Source organism: Hyperolius riggenbachi, chromosome 6, assembly GCF_040937935.1.
Source record: "Hyperolius riggenbachi isolate aHypRig1 chromosome 6, aHypRig1.pri, whole genome shotgun sequence".
Taxonomy (NCBI): Eukaryota; Metazoa; Chordata; class Amphibia; order Anura; family Hyperoliidae; genus Hyperolius; species Hyperolius riggenbachi.
This window is the reverse complement of record NC_090651.1, coordinates 296,898,886-296,919,582: the sequence shown is the minus strand read 5'-3', so window position 1 is coordinate 296,919,582 and position 20,697 is coordinate 296,898,886. Positions and strand designations below refer to the sequence as shown.

General features: G+C 48.2%; 1 protein-coding gene across 12 annotated transcripts in view; it reads left to right on the top strand.

Moving 5' to 3' along the window:
• The window catches only part of PPFIA3 (PTPRF interacting protein alpha 3), a 214,984-nt gene that overhangs the window by 150,770 nt on the left and 43,517 nt on the right, over positions 1–20,697 (top strand). For all 12 annotated transcript variants that reach the window (XM_068241128.1, XM_068241130.1, XM_068241131.1 and 9 more), the window contains 2 exons: positions 5,069–5,226; positions 8,431–8,588. In XM_068241128.1, coding sequence (XP_068097229.1) covers positions 5,069–5,226; positions 8,431–8,588 — 316 coding nt within the window. The remainder of the gene's footprint in view (positions 1–5,068; positions 5,227–8,430; positions 8,589–20,697) is intronic.

The window sequence follows — 20,697 nt, the reverse complement described above, 5'->3', positions numbered from 1 at the left end:
ACCGCCGCCCCTCCCCCTCCCCCCTCGGGGGGGGGGGGGGGCGCTCTGGGGGGCCGCCGAGCTGGAGGGGTAGCTGGAAGGACGGGGGTATTGGGCCAGCGGCGGGGAGGGGGGTCGGACCCCCCCCTCCCTCGCCTCGGTCCCCCGTCCTCCGCTCCCCTCCAGCCTAAATAGAAGCAGCCGTATGTGTAAGAGGCACGGGCGGGGAGGACACTCACCTCTTCCCAGCGTGCGCTCCACTGACGTCACTTCCTGCAGCGTCCTGCAGGAAGTGATGTCAGTGGAGCGCACGCTGGAGCGAGGAGGAGGTGAGTGTCTCCCCGCCCGTGCCTCTTACACATACGGCTGCTTCTATTTAGGCTGGAGGGGAGCGGAGGACGGGGGACCCAGGAGAGGGAGGGGGGCGGTCCGACCCCCCTCCCCGCCGCTGGCCCAATACCCCCGTCCTGCCAGCTACCCCTCCAGCTCGGCGGGCCGGCTCCCCGCACCCACGGACGGGCGGGTGCCGCCCCTGGAAATTTGCTGCCTGAGGCAAAAGTTTCACCCCGCCTCATGAGCGGGCCGGCCCTGCCCATAACTAAGGAATGTTCTAGGGTGATAAGTGAACATAAGCTGTGTATAACAGCTAGGTGGTGGACAGAATACGTTTTTGTAAAGCCAGACTTGCTTGGAACTGCAGTACAGATGCTGTCTTCTCTGGATTCAGCCAGTGGGTGGGGCAATCCAGTGTGCTGATGAGACACCTAGAATACGAAGAATAATAGATCCCAAACTGTTTCCCAGCATTACAATAGAATCAGTGGGTCTAAACAAGAAGGCGGGGTTTGCAGCTCACTGGATGTGAGCGGTGAGCAGCTGTAAAGCCTGGTACACACATCCAATTTTGACTGGCCAATGTTACCACTTCCATGAAGTATGAGAGCAACAGATTTTGAATACTATGAACAGATTGAACAGATTGTGTTGGTAAGCTGTCATACTACATGGAGGTGGTAAAATCAGGCAATTATTGGCCATTCAAAATTGGATATGTGTACGGACCCTAAAGGTGCCCATTAATGGTACAATCCAACAGCCGTACAATCGTTTCTGATTGATAATTTTTTGGATTGAGCCAATCAAATTGATTAGTGGGAATTTGGCTTTTAATGGGCACAACCAATTGTTTCCGATCGGTTATGACAGAATTTAGAAATGATCGATCAGCTGCCGGATTCTATCATTAATGGGCACCTGTAGACCCCAGTTTACTAGGAAGGGACTAGCTAGGCACAAGAAGTCTTAGGCCACATTCACTGTGGTGCGGTGTGGTGTAACGTCTGCTTTGTAACGCAGTTTACCACAATGCACTGCACCACCTATGCGACGTTCACAGTGCGGTGGAAGCATTTCAGTATAAATGGTTACAACATTGATTACCGCTTAATGCATACATTAACAGTAAAAGTGAAGCATACTTTTCATTGACTGTATGCTTCACTGAATGCGACACAACATGACCATAATGTGTGGATTCGCTATCCCATTCCATTGTGTTGTGTACCTGCTGTCACAGGGAATGCACAAGAGCCACTGTGAAGGTGGCCTTAAAGGGAATGTCCGAGCAAAATTCTACTTGCGCAGCCGCAGAAGATGCTGACCTGGCAAGGTTGGCATCTGTAACGGAGGGGACCCTGGAACAACGGAGCTGCTGCAAGGGACATATCAGCTGCCAGGGGCTGGAGGAAGCCCCTGGTAAGTAGAACTTGTTTTTTCATTCTGCTCGGACATTCCCTTTAAAGTGAACCAGAGATGAAGCACCCTCATGTATTTTACCATATATATCAGTGGGAACATTAGAGAAAACACCTACCCTGCTCTCTGTTTCATTCTTCACTGCTCAGCTTGCTTCTCATCAGCCCTGATAAAATCCCCAACTGAGCATGCAGTCTGGCTTTGCTCAGGAATCATTATAGCTGAGTCATTATAGCAGAGCCAGAAGGGGGCAGGCTTGGGCTTGAAAAGACATCAGAGAAGACAGACTCAACTTTAATGATTCCTGAGCAAAGCCAGACTGAATGTTCAGTATGGGATTTTATCAGGGCTGATAACAAGCAGGCTGAGCAGTGAAGAATGAAACAGAGAGCAGGGTAGGTGTTTTCTCTAATGTTCCCACCCACTGATATATATGGTAAAATACATGAGGGTGCTTCGTCTCTGGTTCACTTTAAGCCTGTATAGAGAGGTGCGCACAGCTGCTGTACAGCCTGTACTCGCATACTACTGTAGGCAAAACGACCGCCCCGCGGGAGGGTCTGACGGACCCGTCGAATGTAAAAATACGGCGTGTAAGTACTTTAAAACTTTAAAGCTGAACAATAGCCAAATGTTGTCCAACACCCGTAGCTCCATTAACTGTTGACATAACCGCCACCTCTTCTGGAGAGGCAATTGTTCAAACTCCTTTCTTTATTCCATCATGACTCCCATGATACGGGTGAGGAGAACAACAGCCAATCTCTCCCTGTGTGCACAGATCACCTGACTCCACCCACCTCCTCCCTCTTCTGTGTGTTTAACTCTTTGTGCCCAGTACTGCTGCGCTACAGTGGAACACCATCTCCTTGTCTCTGCTTTGTATGTAAAAAAAGACCAGACTGACTATGTTCTGTAGCTTTGTTGTCCTTGGCGGTGATCAAAACATGACACCAGTGGTTTTCCTGTACCATACTACTAAAACGTGCAGCCCAGTTCTCTCATACTACAAAATGAAGCGGGAAATCTAATTGGTCACCGTGGGCATTAACGGCGGCTCTTTCTTTAGGCATTTTGATGAATGAGGCCAATTTGAGATTCTTTAGTCCTTCTGAGACTTGGCATGTTTAGTTGTTATTGATCTGGGTACAGTCATTAATTAGCCTTGATAAACCATCCATATGGATTCTCATTACTCTGGCAGAAGCATTGCCTTGACCAACTGCAGTGTAAACAAGATGCTTGGCAGCATACCTCCCCCTTGTGTTCACTAGCGGCACAGCAGCATAGCTCTAGCAATGGCATGCTTAACTCTAATTAAAAATAGAATTCCAAGCAAACGTGGCAATTAAAGCATAACCACAGGCACAGTTCTAAACATACCATCTGTTGTCATAGTAAGCACATGTGCTGCCATTTTATGTTTAAGCACGGCAGAAAAGTATTGATACTACTACTGATAAAAGTACTTTATTTATTGATTTATTTTTCAAATGCAGTCACTCTAGATAGCCATACACTGGTCGATCTGACCAATAGATAGACCCCTCTCCGATCAGTATCTGATCAGAGAGATCTATCAGCTCAAATCCATCCACTTACTACACATAGATTTTCATTTGATTTCAGCATGAAAACTTTGACAATCTGTGCCTGTCTGCCGGAGGTGCACGATTTAGACCAGGGGTCTCAAACTCGCGGCCCGCGGGCCATTTGCGGCCCTCGATACAATATTTTGTGGCCCTCACCGGCAAAAGCTTCCTTATAGTTCGCTTCAGTGCTCCCAAGTAATCCGCCGCATCCCCGCCGCTAAACGAGGGCTGCAAAGCCCCCAAATCGCCCGGGGGGCAATCCGCAGGCATTTCCTGGAAGGGGCAGAGCTTTCAGCTTCAGCTCTGCCCCTCCTGACGTCAATCGCCGCACGGATCGCCGCCTCTCCCCACCCCTCTCTGTGAAGGAAGAGTGAGAGGGGCGGGCAGAGGCGGCGATGCGGCGCGATTGTGAAATTCCTTATGCGGCCCGGCCTCATCCTGACTTTGCCTCCTGTGGCCCCCAGGTAAATTGAGTTTGAGACCCCTGATTTAGACGAAGCGGCAGAGGTAGCAAGTTACTGTATGGCGTAGGTAGGGGTAGGTTATAGAAAATTGCTTGAGTCTATACATCAAGAAATTGCCAATCTACCCCACCTAAACATTGGTCATACAAATCCCCAAATCCTGATCGACTTGTATCAGAAAAATCTGATCGAATTTCCTGTTTTTTTCCAACAAATAAAAAAAGCTTTACATTTTTCTGTACAACTGATTGTTTTTATCAAACATGAAATTAGAATGAAATAATTCTATTGTATTGTGTATGGTTACCTTTATGCTAGGTACACATTGTACAATTTTCTGTTAGATTTACCTGCCAGATCGATTTTTTGCAACATGTCCGATCTTAATTTCGATCGATTGTCCGATCGATTTCCGATCAGTTTTATGGAAATCGATCGGAAAGTGGGAACATTAGAGAAAACACCTACCCTGCTCTCTGTTTCATTCTCCACTGCTCAGCTTGTTTCTTATCAGCCCTGATAAAATCCCCGACTGAGCATTCAGTCTGGCTTTGCTCAGGAATCATTATAGCTGAGTCATTATACCAGAGCCAGAAGGGGGCAGGCTTGGGTAGGTGTTTTCTCTAATGTTCCCACTGATATATATGGTAAAATACATGAGGGTGCTTCGTCTCTGGTTCACTTTAAGATCGGACATTTTGGAAAAAATCAATCTGGCAGGTAAATCTAACAGAAAATTGTATGTTGTCTGTGTACCTAGCATTAGGCTCAGATAGCAGTAGGCGAGCTTATTTAGGCAGATAGATGCGTCAAATCGATTATTTCCGACAGGTCCAATCTGATTTTCAATCATTTTTCTGAAGTGATTGGAAAATCGATCAGAAATCAGATCAGACCTGTCAGAAACAATCGATTTGACCTGTCGATCTGACAGCAAGTTGCATGGTATGTTCAAGGCTTTACTTGATTTTACGTAATAGCTAGTGACCTTGGCTATGAAATATTCCTATAGACCTATGAAATATTTCAAGATAAGGCATCCTGTGTGCTGTCAGAACTGTGAAAGCTAGTTATTTGTCATTGCCGTTGCCTGTGTTGGAGGATCATCCATTAGGCAGCCTAGGCAGGTGCCTGGGGCCTAGTGGGTGTCAAGGGGCCCACCAGCCACCTTCTCTGACCTCTCTCCTCTTCAGTTTAACAAAAAGACCACAAGGGGGCCCAAATCTACTACCTTGTCTAGGGCCCCATTACATCCTAATCCATCTCTGTGTGTTCCAGAATCACGTACCTAAAGAAGACAGCAGGGATGATAAAGCCTTGATGCAGTGTGAGACCACCCCACCCCTGACCCCGAGAGCGGTACGGTTAGAGAGAATGACGCAAGCTCTCGCTCTTCAAGCCAGTTCATTGGAGGATGGAAGAGAGTCCCGGGCCAGGTAAGATCACCATCTACACCACTCAAGAGACTAGAAAGGGAATAATAAACCTTTTACCAAGCCCTGTGTGTTCGCTGACTTCTGGTGTGTAGCTCCGCCTCCTTTTAGAGAAATGCTGTGGCGTTTCTATGGCCCAGGGCACACCAAAAATCGCTAAGCAACCGCACAATCGCTTCGCTTTTTTAGAAGCCATTTTCACTAGCCATTCTCAGCATATGCCTAACGATTTTAATTTAATGTGAAGCTATTTCTGGAGCAATTGCGTTTAGCAGGAAGTACACTTTGACCTGGAAGTAATACGATTTCGGCAAAAAACGTTGGTAAAATCGCTATGTGCAGTGTTTTTTAAAGCGGTTTTTCAGTTTTCCTAAACTTAAAGTAAACCTGTAACGATAAAAAATTCCCCTGGAGGGTACTCACCTTGGTAGGGGGAAGCCTCCGAAACCTATTGAGGCTTCCCCCGTCCTCCTGTGTCCCATGGCAGTCTTGCTCTGGCCCTTCGAACAGCGGGGATGTAAATATTTACCTTCCTGGCACCAGCGCAGGCGCAGTATCGGCTCTCCGCTCGGAGACAGGCGGAAATAGCCAATCGCTGTCGGCCCGCTCTACTGCTCAGGGGCAAGTCTCCTGCGTTTGTATGGTAGAGCGGACCCGACAGAGATCGGCTATTTTCGCTTATATCCGTGCCAGAGAAGGTAAATATAGCAAGCCTTGTCGAGCGTGGATTGCAGGAGACTTCGGGGGAGCCAGTGCTGGATTGACTGCAGCTACAGCGGAGGGGGAAGCCTCATTGGGACCCATGAGGCTTCCCCCTCCTGACGTGTGTACCCCGCAGGGGAACTTTTTTGTTACAGAGTCTCTTTAAAGAGAACCCGAGGTGGGTTTGAAGAATGTTATCTGCATACAGAGGCTGGATCTGCCTATACAGTCCAGCCTCTGTTGCTATCCCAAACCCCCCTAAGGTCCCCCTGCACTCTGCAATCCCTCATAACTCACAGCCACGCTGCTGACAAACAGCTTGTCAGAGCTGGCTGTGTTTATCTCTATAGTGTCAGTCTGCTGCTCTCCCCGCCTCCTGCAGAACTCCGGTCCCCGCCTGCATCCCTTCCCTCCCTGCTGATTGGAGGGAAGGGAAGGGGGCAGGGACTGGAGCTATGCAGGAGGCGGGGGAGCAGCTGAGACTGACACTACAGATGTAAACACAGCCTCACAGCATGGCTGTGATTTATGAGGGATTGCAGAGTGCAGGGGGACCTTAGTGGGGTTTGGGATAGCAACAGAGGCTGGGTTGTATAGGCAGATCCAGCCTCTGTATGCAGATAACATTCTTTAAACACACCTCGGGTTCTCTTTAACATTGAAGCGCAATTACCCCCAAAATGCTGCAGGACCCGCATTTGCGATTGGAAGGGAAAAAAATCACATCTGGTGTGCAATAGCCCATAGAAATACATTAGCCAAGCGCTTTTCAAAACGCTCAGAAGCGCTCTTGGTGTGTACCATATCTTTCTCAGATAGAGAGAACGCCAGGGTGCTCGTCTGAAAGGGGGCGGGGCTACGTGCTGTAAGTCAGTGCAAGCAGGACTCAGGGACCTCATTGGAGGAAACAGACCCTACAAGTGATTATAACTTTCTCTGATTACAAGATCAGTAAATGTTTATTTTTCACTTTATAGTCTCTCACTCCAACCTGAATTATCGCAAATACCTTCTGTTTTAAGAAGGCAAACTTTTAGTTTTTTAAAAGATCACTGTCTCAAAAATCACCCACGGACACTATCTTAATGCATGCGATGGAGGTAATTAATTGTCTACCTGTCTTCCTAGCTATCTATAATTTTGTCTCCATGGAGTTCATATGTCCCTGTCTAGCCAGGCAATCTGCATAATTTAAAAAGAAAAAAAAATATGGCAGCTTCAATATCCCTCTCACTTTAGGTTGCCTTTAACTACTTGTGGCAGAACATAAAAATTATTTTGGATATCTATTTTTGCCTTAATTATCTTGGCTTCAGTATTAGAAACACCTCTTATATCTACAGCTTATATAGCTACATATTGGTATATAACCCCATCCTCCTAGTGATGTTTAACCTAGGCTATGATGTCACGGAGTGTTCTACCCTAGAGCACTCTGTGAGATGAGGTGGTGATATCCTCACAAAATGGGGACACCAAGAGCCCAGTATAGTGTAGTAAGTACTGGTGTAAGATGAATGATAGAAAGTCAGTAAACTAATACTCACAAACCAGGGTTACCTCCTAGGCAACCACTGTACATGCAGGTGGAGAGATTAGACCTGTCCCCACTCAGGATTAAGAAGTCACTCTCTGTAGATCAGAAGAAAAGGGTACAGCACCCTTCCACCAAGGGTGGACACAATGTAGTATGCAACGAACAAAGGCACCAAAAGATTAAAATAAGCTTAAAATTGTTCAAAATTGTTCAAGAGGCAGTGGTGGACTTACCTCCCCGAAGCAGACACAAAACTGTCAGTATTTTGAATACTAACAGTTTTGTGTCCACCACTGCCTCCTGAACAATTTTAGCTTATTTTAATCTTTTGGCGCCTTTGTTCGTTGCATACTACATTTTACAAAAACAAATTTTAGTCTTTAAAGGGAACCAGAGAGGAAGGATAGGGAAATAATAGCAAAAGGTTTTATACATACCTTGGGCTTCCTCCAGCCCCATAAGCACGGATCGCTCCCACGCCGCAATCCTCCGCTTCCTGTATCACCGGTACCGGGCCCCGTCACTTCCGGCGGACGCGGCCAATTGTCCGCATCACAAGGGCTCCCTCCATACCCTTACGTATGCGGACTGGCCGACTCGTCCGCCGGCCGACTGGCCGACTCGCGGCAATGACGGGACCCGGTACCGGCGGATCCAGGCAGCGGAGGACAGCGGCGTGGGAGCGATCCAGGCTTATGGGGCTGGAGGAAGCCCCAGGTATGTATAAAACCTTTCCCCCAACGTCTCTGGTTCCCTTTAATGTAGAGAGGTATTTTTGCCACGGATCTTCCATGGTAGAGAAACTCTTGTGAAAGATGGCTGCATTCAGTACATTGTTTTGGCAGCTGGTGGCGCTTCAGGTGAAATGTATAATTACAGGAAGAATCTCTGTCCAGCTGCAACAATGGGAAACTAATTGCTTCCGGCGTAATCACAACTCTCATTGTCTGTTCTTTTTCTGTTGCCAGCCTGGGAGCTGAAGGTCTGGGGGGCACCAACAGTACAAGTCAGGACTCCCTTCACAAAGCTGCCAAGAAGAAGAGCATCAAGTCCTCCATCGGCCGCTTATTTGGCAAGAAGGAGAAGGGGCGCATGGGACAGATGGGCCGAGAATCCTCCTCTTTGGGTGAGTACCGTTGATGTGATGCACTTGGGCCACTGGGTTTGCAGTTTGTATCGCCATGTACAAATATATGAAGATGTCGCTAATATGCTATTTTGGGGGAAAGTTGAGGTCTTAAAGTGAACCGAACAGCAATTTTAGCCCACAGGGCATCTCACAAGCACATTAAAAATGCATGCTAACAATGTGGCTCATTACTGAAAAACAATATATTCTGCTTCTTCTTTTAACATTTAAATGTTTGTTAGAGGCTTTTATTACTGTGCCCTGCTGTCCACAGAAAGAGCAGCAATATAAGGACTGATGTAATTATCAGTAGCAATGAGCAAATAAAAGCTTTCATCAGCGGGGGAAAGAAGATAGCACACCGTGCTTCAAACTGTTTAGAGAAGTCACATTTGATTACGTTCACACCTCCCTTAGACAAATAAGGGCAAAGGGGAGAAGGGGAAATGGCAGCTCCTACAGCTCTTAGAAACCAGGACAAACTGCAGAAAAAAAAAGTTGCTTGGATCCCTGTAATTACGCTCTGGCTTCCTGTATGTCTTATGAACCACATCAGCACCATTGCTTTCTTTTTGCTGCAACTGGCACAGTGCAAAAGCAGTGATCAGTCCAACAGGGATAGTGATGTGCTCTGGGTGGAGTCTGGTGGGCCGAGTTTGGAGCTTGTTAACCCCTGGAGTGCTAGAGAGACTAATAGCATAACTCGTGGTGCACTACTAAAGCAACACAAGTTAAAAGGAGCAGCCACTTAATACAAGGGAGAGCGCGTAAGTTAGAAGCGCAAGCTACACAATCCGTATCATGCGCTAAGGAATTTAACTTGCGTTGCTCAAACTAAGCTTAGTGAGTCAAGCCCCAGGTGTCCAGTTTGTGAGCTCCTTTGAGGACAGTAAAATGCTGCAGAAGGTGTCAGAGCTATATAATATACATAATAATATGTTAGGACATTAGACTATGGCAGGGTTAGATTGTGAGTCCCTCTGAGCACAGTCAGTAATATGACTATGGCTATCATTCATAAAGCATTTCCGCATGCGGAAATGCTAAAAACAGCTGACTTTACCGACCACTCGGCAAAGTCAGTATTCATAAAGCCTCTTTCCGCATAAAAAAATGACACTACCGAGCAGAGTGATAAATCACCGCCTTGTGCGGTGATTATCCGAACAAATGTAGCAATATGTTCATTCATAAAGATCACCGCAAGCGGTGTCAGGTCGGGAAGTTCCGCTCCCTCTGATGTGGCGATACCAATGCAAGTGAATGGAGACACACAGACCTCCCAGGCAGCTGCAGCAGAGCGGAACACAGAGAAATGTATCAACTCGGCAGCTTCCGTGTCTCCGCCTGCCTACCGCCTGCCTAGTTCGGGGAATCTCCGCACTGCCACCGCACCTGGATGTTTTTTTATGAATGCCCACCCAGAAGTCTAAAACACCGCCAGCGGTGTTTTCCCGCACTGATTCCCCGTACCGACAGCTCCTTTATGAATGATAGCCTATGTGCTCTGTAATGTCCTGCATAAGATGTCAGTGCTATATAAATACATGATTATAATATAGCAGGTCCCTAGAATATGATTGTGGTAGGGTTAGATTGTGAGTCCCTCTGAGGACAGTCACTGACATGACTATGTACTCTATAAAGTGCTGCAGGAGATGTCAGTGCTATAAAAGTACTAAAAAATTACTAATAATGCCCAGAACTTAGCTCCACCCACAACTATTTAAAAGTGCGTATCTGACTCCGCTCCGCCCGTTCAAAATTTTGGGTGTCCTGCTTTTTTTGTCCGTCAAAAATTAGAAAATAGGTTGGCAACCCTGGTGCTAAATTACAGCTCCCGAGTGGCAGCAGCATAATTGAATAGGAAATGTGGCAGCACAGGCTCCTACTGAGCAGGCGGGGCAGCGTAAATCATAGGGCAGCATGATCAGACACAACACATCACCTCGGCCAAATGCATTGTTCTCCTTCTAAACCTTCCAGCTCTAAGCTACTGTACAGTATGGTGTGTCATGCCATTGTTCCTCCTCTAACTCGTTAGCAACAGCCGTGTGACTCATCTGTTCAGCACTCAGCTGTCGCCAGGGGAGAGCAAGTCCTGATCCCAGCGGGTAACATTCTTCATGCGTACATACACACCTTTAAGGGGAACTTTACCAAAAGATAGTAGTAAGGGTAAAAATAAATCAATACATTGCAAGGTGAGTAGTAAAAGAATAGAAGATAGAAAAATGATTGACATTCGCTGTGTAATGTTGTGTATGTTTTTTGATCCACAATGAGCCTGTGGGTCATCTTTACTGCTGGGAGACACGAGGGAAAAAAAAAACAGATGGCACCAACTGCCATTATCTATAAATACACCAAATCTGCACAGAGGGAGATACTACTTACTTGGCAGTTGGAAAGAGCTGCTATTTCCCACAATGCAACGAGGTTCATGGCCCTGCCATCACACTGTGGGGGGTACACTACAATATCAGCCATACAGACGTCCATGATGATCCATTGGAGAAAAGGTAAAGAGTTCTCGTGCGAAAGGGGGTATCGGCTATTGAATGGAATGAAGTTCAATTTTGGGTTAAAGTTCCTCTTTAAAGTGTACCAGAGACGGCTGTAAATAAAGATTTTATTCTCACTCAGAGCTTCCTTCAGCTCCATAAGTACGTGCGAGTCCCTCGTCGTCGTCCCGCGGTCTGCCATTCGGACACATTCAGCCCTGGTAACTGGTTCAGTCGTGTCAGTCAGGATCTTTTGCACATGCATGCAGAAGGCACCGACTGCTGCGACTGAGCCCGGGATATCGGTGCTGCGGCGAGGGACAAATCGGCCGCCAGGGGCTGGAGGAAGCCCCGGGTAAGTAAAACTGGTTTTTATGTTCCTCAGATCTTCCCTTTAAAGAGAAACGCCGACCAAGAATTGAACTTTATCCCAATCAGTAGTTGATACCCCCTTTTACATGAGAAATCTATTCCTTTTCACAAACAGACCATCAGGGGGCGGTGTATGACTGATATTGTGGTTAAACCCCTCCGACAAGAAACTCTTGAGTACGTACTCCTGGCAGTTTCCTGTCTGTGAACCTTGCTGCATTGTGGGAAATAGCTGTTTACAGCTGTTTCCAACTGCCAAAAAACCATGCAGCAGCTACATCACCTGCCAACAGTAAAAATGTCACCATGTGATAAATGTCAGAATGTAAATCGGATTTAAAATATTTTACAATGGGCAAACACTGACTAAATCATTTATACATAATTATTGTAACCATAAAGCAAAGCACTTTTTTTATTACATTATTTTCACTGGAGTTCCTCTTTAAGTTCCTCTATAGTCTAGATGTCCATTGAACACGGTTTACCCACAGTATGCTGGTGCAGGTCTCTAGTGCCAGAGTGAGATGCTATAAGGAGTGGGTGTTTTTTCTGCGTTGCCATCTGCTTTAATGTGACACAGTTTTACAGCCTGTCTCTTCTGCCTGTGCATGGTTTCCTGCTCCTGTTCTACACTGTAGCTCCAGGGAGGCCAAGTGACACCCATTGCTGTAGCCGGCACACAGACAGCACTATTCCGGCAGGTGGTCGCAGACACACAGCGTGACTATGAGATATAAATAGAGTGCTATCTTCATCACTTCTTAATGACCTAGGCCTGGTGCACACCAAAAACCGCTAGCAGATCCGCAAAATGCTAGCAGATTTTGAAACGCTTTTTCTTCTTTTTCTGTAGCGTTTCAGCTAGCATTTTGCGGTTTTGGGAAGCGTTTTTGGTGTAGTAGATTTCATGTATTGTTACAGTAAAGCTGTTACTGAACAGCTACTGTAACAAAAAACGCCTGGCAAACCGCTCTGAAGTGCCGTTTTTCAGAGCGGTTTGCGGTTTTCCTATACTTAACATTGAGGCAGAAACGCATCCGCAATCCAAAATCTGCAGCAGCCCGGGAGTATGCGTTTCTGCAAAACGCCTCCCGCTCTGGTGTGCACCAGCCCATTGAAATACATTACCCTAGCGGATCCGGACCCGCAAGCGGATCGCAAACCGCAGCCGAACCGCTCTGGTTTGCACTAGGCCTTACAGTGTGTGAAAGTCTCACCTAACCTTCACACTATTACTTGATAATTACCACAGTTTAAATAGTAACTCCACTGTAGGTGAGAATAAAAGGATTCTTCTAAGATCATCTTTACACTTAACAATTATTAAATTTTTGCCACTTTATTGCTTTTTCCTGCCTGCTTGCTTGTGTGCTCTAGTTTTGTATGGATCTGTATTTTTTACCGCCCATGGCCACGATCACCAGCCACCAGGGCCGGATTTACCACTAGGCACTGTAGGCACGTGCCTACAGGCGCCATGTGCTTCAAAGGCGGCAGGGTAGTAGTGCATCACTTATCTTTTCAACTGTCCTACACGCAATGTCATTGCCAGCGCTCTTGCGTCAATCTGCATAGGCCCGCTGGTTACAACTGCGCTCAGCCACCCAGTACTTCCGCCCCGCTCGATATCCGCCTGCTGTGTTCCTGCTCATCATCAGTCACTGCAGTGCATCTGACCCCTGCGACTGGGGGAAGGGGGCGGGGCGCGCACACTTCGGACTTCAGCTGTCGGGACTCGGAGATAGGTAATTTAGTATGTTTGCTTAGACATAGTAGAGGATGCTGTTGTCTCCCTCCCTGGAATTCGGAGTGGCCTTCTTCAAGCTTGAAAAGGGCAGCTTCGTGCTTCAGTGGTTCCAGAAGGGAGATCGTAACCTGCTGCCGCTGGGAAGGAAGTTCAAAGCTGCACGTGGTGTAGTATTTCTTCAACTTTACTTAGCTAGCTGCTGGATTGTCTGCAGGGAGGGAGAGTGTATGTTTGTGTGAATGAATGCATGTATGTGTCAGTGTGTGTCTCAGACGTGTCTGTGTCAGTGTGTGTCTCAGAGTGTATATGTGTCAGTGTGTGTCTCAGAGTGTATATGTGTCAGTGTGTGTCTCAGAGTGTGTCTGTGTGTATGTGTCAGTGTGTGTCTCAGATTGTCTCAGATTGTGTGTGTGTATGTGTCAGTGTGAGTGGCTCAGGGTGTGTGTCAGTATGTGTGTCTCAGTGTATGTGTTTGTGTGTATGGTTCAGTGTATGTGTGTGTGTGTGTCAGTGGCTCTGTGTGAGTGGCTCAGAGTGTGTGTCAGTATGTGTGTCTCAGTGTGTATGTATCAGTGTGTGCCAGTGTGAGTGGCTTTGTGTGAGTGGCTCAGAGTGTGTGTCAGTATGTGTGTCTCAGAGTGTGTATGTGTCATTGTGTGTCAGTATGTGTGTCTCAGAGTGTGTATGTGTCAGTATGTGTGTCTCAGAGTGTGTATGTGTCAGTATGTGCGTCTCAGAGTGTGTGTGTATGTGTTTTTAAAGGAAACTTTAAAGTACTTCCGAAGTGAACATCAAAATCTATTTTTTACTCACCTGGGGCTTCTTCCAGCCCTGAAGAGCAGTCTCAGTCCCTCTCCACAGCCCCTGTCCTCCTAGGTGTCCCTGCTGGCTAGCCGTAAGGATCGTGACCTCCCGGCGGATCAGCTCTTCTACACCTGCGCGGACACTCGTGCCCTCATGTCCATGTCATCTGGCGCGTACTGCGCCCGTACAGTAGTTGTGCGCAGGCGCAGTATGCATCGGATGACGTGGACGCAGAAGATCCGACCCGCCAGCAGGTCGGCATAATTGCGGATGGCCAACAGGGACACCTAGGAGGCCCGAGCTGTGGAGAGGGACTGTGACTGCTCTTCAGGGCTGGAAGAAGCCCCAGGTGAGTAAAAAATAGATTTTGATGTTCACCTCGGATGTCCTCTCACTGTAAAGAAAAAAATAAAATAAAAAGAGGCCAGTTACTTGGGGCTTTTTCCAACCTCTTAAGTCCTTCTTGGTCCTCGCTGTCACTCCGCACTGCACCGTTCAGCTGCTCTGGCCCGCACAGGGTCGATCCCGGCTATGGGTGCGCGATCAGGGAAGTGAGTTCCATGCATGTGCGGTAGCCAGCGACTGGGCGACCCGCCCAGCTTTCATAGATGGACAGCGGAGAAACGTCACAGTGCTGAATGATGGTGAGGGACCAGGGACTGAAAGAAGCCCCAGGTAAGTAACTGGCCATTTTTTTTCCTCAGTTAAGTGTGGGAGGGGAGAGTCCCTAGGAGGTAGGCTTAATGGGGGGGGGGGATGGCTTGTCTAGGCTGCATGCGGGCTATATATAGGGTGGTGAAAAAGACCGGCCCTGCTACCTGTCACATGTGCAAGTTAACGGGCAGACGCTGGCCGGTCCCCGAGCACGTCTCGCTTAATCCCAGTTGTGTGTGGCCCAATCCGACTTTCTTCAAGCTTGTGACGCCTGTATTTGCTGTTGTATGCTGTACGTTCTCCTATGCAAATGCAGCCGATACAGGCTTCAATATTAGCAGGAAAGAGGCGCACAGGTACAGACCAGCCAGCGTTTGCTTGTATACCCACACTCATGACAGGCAGTTGGGTTGGTCTTTCATGCACCACCCTGTACTTTCTAAAGACAGGTGAGGGGATTGTTGCCTAGGCCACAGTCAGGTTTAATAAGCAGCAGGTGTTACTAGCTCGCAGACAGGCAATGATGAATTTATAGGACCCACTATTCCTGTGACTACGGAGGGGCCTGGTGACTGAGGGTGCCCACCTCTTTCCCCACATCCAAGTAGCAAAGCATAAATACCAACTCCAGGTCCTCTTGTCTTTTCTTCACTGCCGCCATTCAGGGAGCAGCTGCTTTTCTCCATCAGGGTCCCAAATGCATATCATGTGACACTGGGAGCCTATGTAGGAACATTGCTGCATGCTGAATGGGTATAGTGAACAGGAGAGCAGAGAACTCAGACTTTGAAAAGGTATTTGTGCTCTGCTATTTACATGGTGGAAAAGAGGCAACACCCCCACTTCCCCCCATAGTTTCTGGGGATTAAACTTTACACTGGCCTTGCTTATTAGGGGTTGGAGGGACGGAAATTCTTCGTGTCAAAAAGGGTGTGGCCTGTGCTGAGGGCGGAGCTTAGGGCGCCAAAACTTCTGTGCCTATAGGCTCCTGAACTGTAAATCCGGCCCTGCCAGCCACCCCTTGACAAACGGCAAACCCCCTACCACACACACACTTTTATTGGTCCCTGTAATCAGTGTATTTAACCACTTCTGTACCAGCAGTCTCTGCCCCCTTAAGGACCAGAGACCGCTGGTACGGTAAAACGCCGCCTCCCGACGAATCGCTGCACATAAACGCCACTCTCGCTGGTCACGACGCTGCCCCATTGCTGTAGGCTGCTCTCTCTGCCATCTCTATGACGGCAGAGTGCTGACAGCCGGTCAGGAGCCGCTTTTATTTGCTCCTGACGCTCTCTATCAATGGGAGCCAATGTGATTGGCTCTCTCCATGATCACAATGTCAGGAGCCAATGAAAGCGGCTCCTGACCTGCTTACAGAGCTCTCCCGTCTTATAGACAGCAGAGCGAGCAAATTGCTGCGGGTGCGGATCGGCAGTAACGGCGTAAACGCGTGATTCAATGCGACGTTGAATTTAAGTCCAGTCAGAGCTGCAGCACCACCTGCTGGACGTAGATTTGTATTACGTCTGCCCGGAACCAGTTAAAGATGCTTATTATGAATGCCATTGAACAATCAACCTTTCAGTTGGTTGGATTGGATAGTGTTGATGGTGCCAATCAACTACAAACAATCAATTTTTCAATTGTTTTATCAATCTGTTTTGTGGATCGATTCCATCTGAAATGATCGGAATGGTTATAATTTGTATTCCATTTATGGGCCAAATCAATGTTTTCTGATGATTTACTACCAATCACAATGAATGAATTGGAAGGTTGATGATTTGGTAAAATTACATCAATAAATGAGTGATTTATAAATGACATCCGGTAGCACACACATTGCGCATACCTCCTTGTCTTTCTCCTCTCCTGCCCTCCTGCAGCTCCAATCCAAGTTTTTATGCTTCTCCAGGGAGGTCCCTCTCTCTGCACCTGTGCCCTTGGGTTTCTCCGACTCCCCAGCCTCCACTACATATGGTGTAATGTAATGAACTCCCCCCTCCTCCACAGCTCTGATAGGTTGAAGCTGGGTGGAGGAGGGAGTTAGACTCAGAGTGGCCGGCGGTGATGATGAGTGACAGCTCAGGTCACAGACAATAAGCGTCCCTTTCATCCCCTTAGTCCCAGACACTTGCCATACTGCTGCAATTTACATGTTTGGCAGTTTGTCTGCATGAGTGTGTCATCCCCCTGTCCACCCCTTGCTTCCTGGTGCCCTAGGCCATGGCCTTTGTGGCCTTGCCTGAAATCCGGACATGCCTGTAGCCCTCTCCAGTGTCCTCCAAATCACCAGTGCTCAGTAAGGTGGTCTGCTTGTCTCACTATATGGTCAGCCCCGGTGTTAGAAAATTTTTTAAAGGGATAAGGGTGTTCTTTTTAAGCCCCTCCCAGATCTTTTCTTCTCAATCACCCTCCCACCCCCATCCACTAGTCTACTAATATACAAGGAAGCATTTAAAAAGCTGTTAAAGCGAACCCGAAATCTTGCACAGTGCAAAGAGAAAAGTCTTTATTCCACATATAGTTGCTGGAGAACTTTGTGTTCTCATTAGTTCTTATCAGCAGCTGTGAATAGACTTGCAGGAGCTCTGTGTAGGCAGCTCTCCCCACAAAATAAATACTGAGGCTTAACCCTTTCATTGCTTCCTGCAAAGTGAAACCAAGTTAAAACTCCAGGTTTTTTTAGGGTTTTATTAATTGTAATGAAGACGTTTTCCCCATAAAGGTTATCATACTGTGGCTAATTTTTTAGAGCAGAGAGGAATTTTGTTCTAGTGTCCGAGTTTGACACCCCATGCGCAAGGCAATTATTGTATCTTGCTTGTCTGGTCAATGACTGACCTATAGTCCAGCCCGTAACACCTGCACAAACTCCTACCTAACATAGAACTACAATAAAGGTGTCCATACACTCGTCAGATTGGCAGCAGATAGATAAGAAATGCATCTGATGATCTGATGCGTTTTTAGAACATTTTTTACCAGGATAGAATTCCAATAGATTTCAGTTTGAAATCTATTGGAATTCTATCTGATGGCATTTTTTTGCCATCAGATTTCCATTAAGGCCAATGCAAACTGATAAGCAATCTCATCAGATCGACCTAAATTTTCCATCCTGCCAGCTCGATGGAAATCCATCGAAATCGATCGAAATCGGCCATTGATCGGTCGATTGGCCAACCGATTTGCAAACGATCAATCGATCGATCGATCGGGATCGATCGGTCGGCCAGAAAATCGTCTGAGTGTATGGGCCCCTTTACCCTGCAGGTAGATGTAGCATACAGACTGACAGATAGAGATAGATAGTATTCACCAGACAAAGCAGTATGAGTAATACAAAGTACAGTATTCACAAGTAATGTAGTCACCTGAGGCCTGAAGACTGAGGCAGTCCAGATGATAGCCAGGTGACTGCAGGCTGGAGAAGATAGGTTTAGGCAGTTCAAACACTTTACAGGTAGCGTGGTCGGTTCAAGCCAATGTCGGTCCAGACAGAGTTCATGGGAGTCCTTTAACAAGCAGGGGTCGATCCAGGCGGCAATCAGGCAAATCCAGGTACATGCAGAGTCGGCAACAGGTAATCCATTCGGAAGGCGTGGTCAGAAACAAGCAGTGGTCGGTAGCAGGAATCAATATAGAGTAAAGCTTGGTCAGGATACAGGCAAAGTCGGCAACAAAATCAATCAGAGAGTGAACGCAGTCTCAGCAACAAGCCACAGCATAAGCTATCATGGGCGATAACTGAGGGCACTCACCTTAGCTTTATACCAGGACTCAGGCACGTGCAGAGGGGGGTGCTCTGGGTGCCCAGGCACCCTGTCTTTTAAAAAAACTTCAAAAAAAGCCCCTCTCGCGGGGCAAAATAAGCTCCGCCCCTGATTGTGATAAGCCCCGCCCACCCGCGGGAAGCTCCGCCCCCGCCTGGGACACTTTGAAGTGAAGAGGCCCAGACAGGAATCCTAGTGTGGCATACTGACCTCTCCCTCCACCTAGGACCCATACTGACTTCTACCTCCCCCAGCACCCATAGTGACCTCTCCCTCCACCTAGTACCCACAGTGACCACTCCCTCCCCTAGCACCCACAGTGACCTCTCCATCCACCTAGCACCCACAGTGACTTCTCCCTCCACCTAGGACCCATACTGACCTCTCCCTCCCCAGTACCCACAGTGATATCTCCCATCACCTAGCACCCACAGTGACCTCTCCCTCCACCTAGCACCCACAGTGACCTCTCCCTTACTCAGCACCCACAGTGACCTTTCCCTCCATCTAGCACCCACAGTGACCTCTCCCTCCACCTAGCACCCACAGTAACCTCTCCCTCCCCCAGCACCCACAGTGACCTCTCCCTCCCCAGCTCTAGCAGTGATCCTGCCTACCCCAGCACCCACACTGACCTATCCCGCCTCCAGCACCCACAGTGATCTTTCCCTCCCCCAGTGGCTACCCACCTTTCCCCTGCAGCACCCACAGGGACCTCCCATCCCAAAAGCAGCACCTACAGTGATCTCTCCCATTGCAAGCGCCCTCAGGGGCCTCTCCCAACACCCAGCATCCACTCCCTCCTCCATTAACTACACTGACTATCCAGGCACCCACAGTCACCTCCCCTTCCTCCAGCACCCATATTGATCTCTTCCTTCCACAGCACCAGCAGTGAATTACCCTTCCCCCAGCACCCACACTGACCTCTACCTCCCTTAGCAGCAAGCAACTATGCCATTCACAGCAGCACCCATAGTGACCTCCCCCTCTACCTCCCCCAAGACCCACAGTGACCTCCCCCAAAGGACCCACAGTGACCTCCCTTTCCTCCAGCACTCATACTGACCTCTACCTTCCTCAGCACCCACAGTTACTCCCCCCAGCACCCACAGTGACCTACCCTTCCCCCAGTACCCACACTGAGCTCTACCTCCCCCAGCAACCACACTAACCTCTACCTCCCCTAGCAGCAACTATGCCATTCATAGCAGTACCCACAGTGATCTCCCACCCCCTGCACCCACAACAATTCCACCAATGTTCAGCACCCACATTACACTCAACCAGTAACCCCCACTATAGCAAGCACCCAGTACTTGCACCCTGCACCAAATACTCACATCTGGCCTCAATATGACACTTTGTACGTGCATCAAACAGCCACATGACACCCAGTACCTGCACCCCTTCACCCTACAGCTGGCACCCAGTACTCACACCCACTTGACACAGTACTTGCACCCAGCCCCAACATGGCACTCACTACTCACACCTGCACACCGCCTTCACATGGCACCCACTATCTGCACTCACATAACTAGTACTAGCACCCAAAGTACCTGCACTCAGAACCCACATAACACACAATGCCCACCCATAGCTAGCACCCAGTGCAGGCATGGCACCAAGTATTCGCACCTATGATACCCAGTACCTGCACCCAACACCCACATGCTTCATCTGCAGTAGTTCCAGTTGCACTAAGCCTCCACTTAGTGCCCAGTACAAACACCAAGCACTCACATATGACATCCAGTACTTGCACCCAGAACTCACAAGGGACTGAGTACCTGCAATCAACACCTACATGATAGTTGATACACACCCATACAGCCAGAATCCACATGACACCCTGTGTCAGCACCCAGTACCCACATGGCACCCGGCATCTGCCTTTAGCACCCACATGACAACAAATACCCCACTATCCAGCATCCATCACCCATATGTCACCATGTACTCACTCCCAGTACCCACTTGGCACTCAGTATTGGCACCTAAGACCCACATACCCCCATAATCAACACCCACATGGCACAGTACTCACACGTCACCAAGTTCCAAAGCCATTATATGCACCCAGTACCCATCTATGGCCAGCACCCAAATAGCACCCAGTACCCATCCTTGGTCTGAACCCATATGAGACTCAGTACTCTCCCATGGCACACATCCAGACCACACATGGCACTCCCTACTAACATGTCCAACACTCACATGTCTCCCTGTACCAATTAACA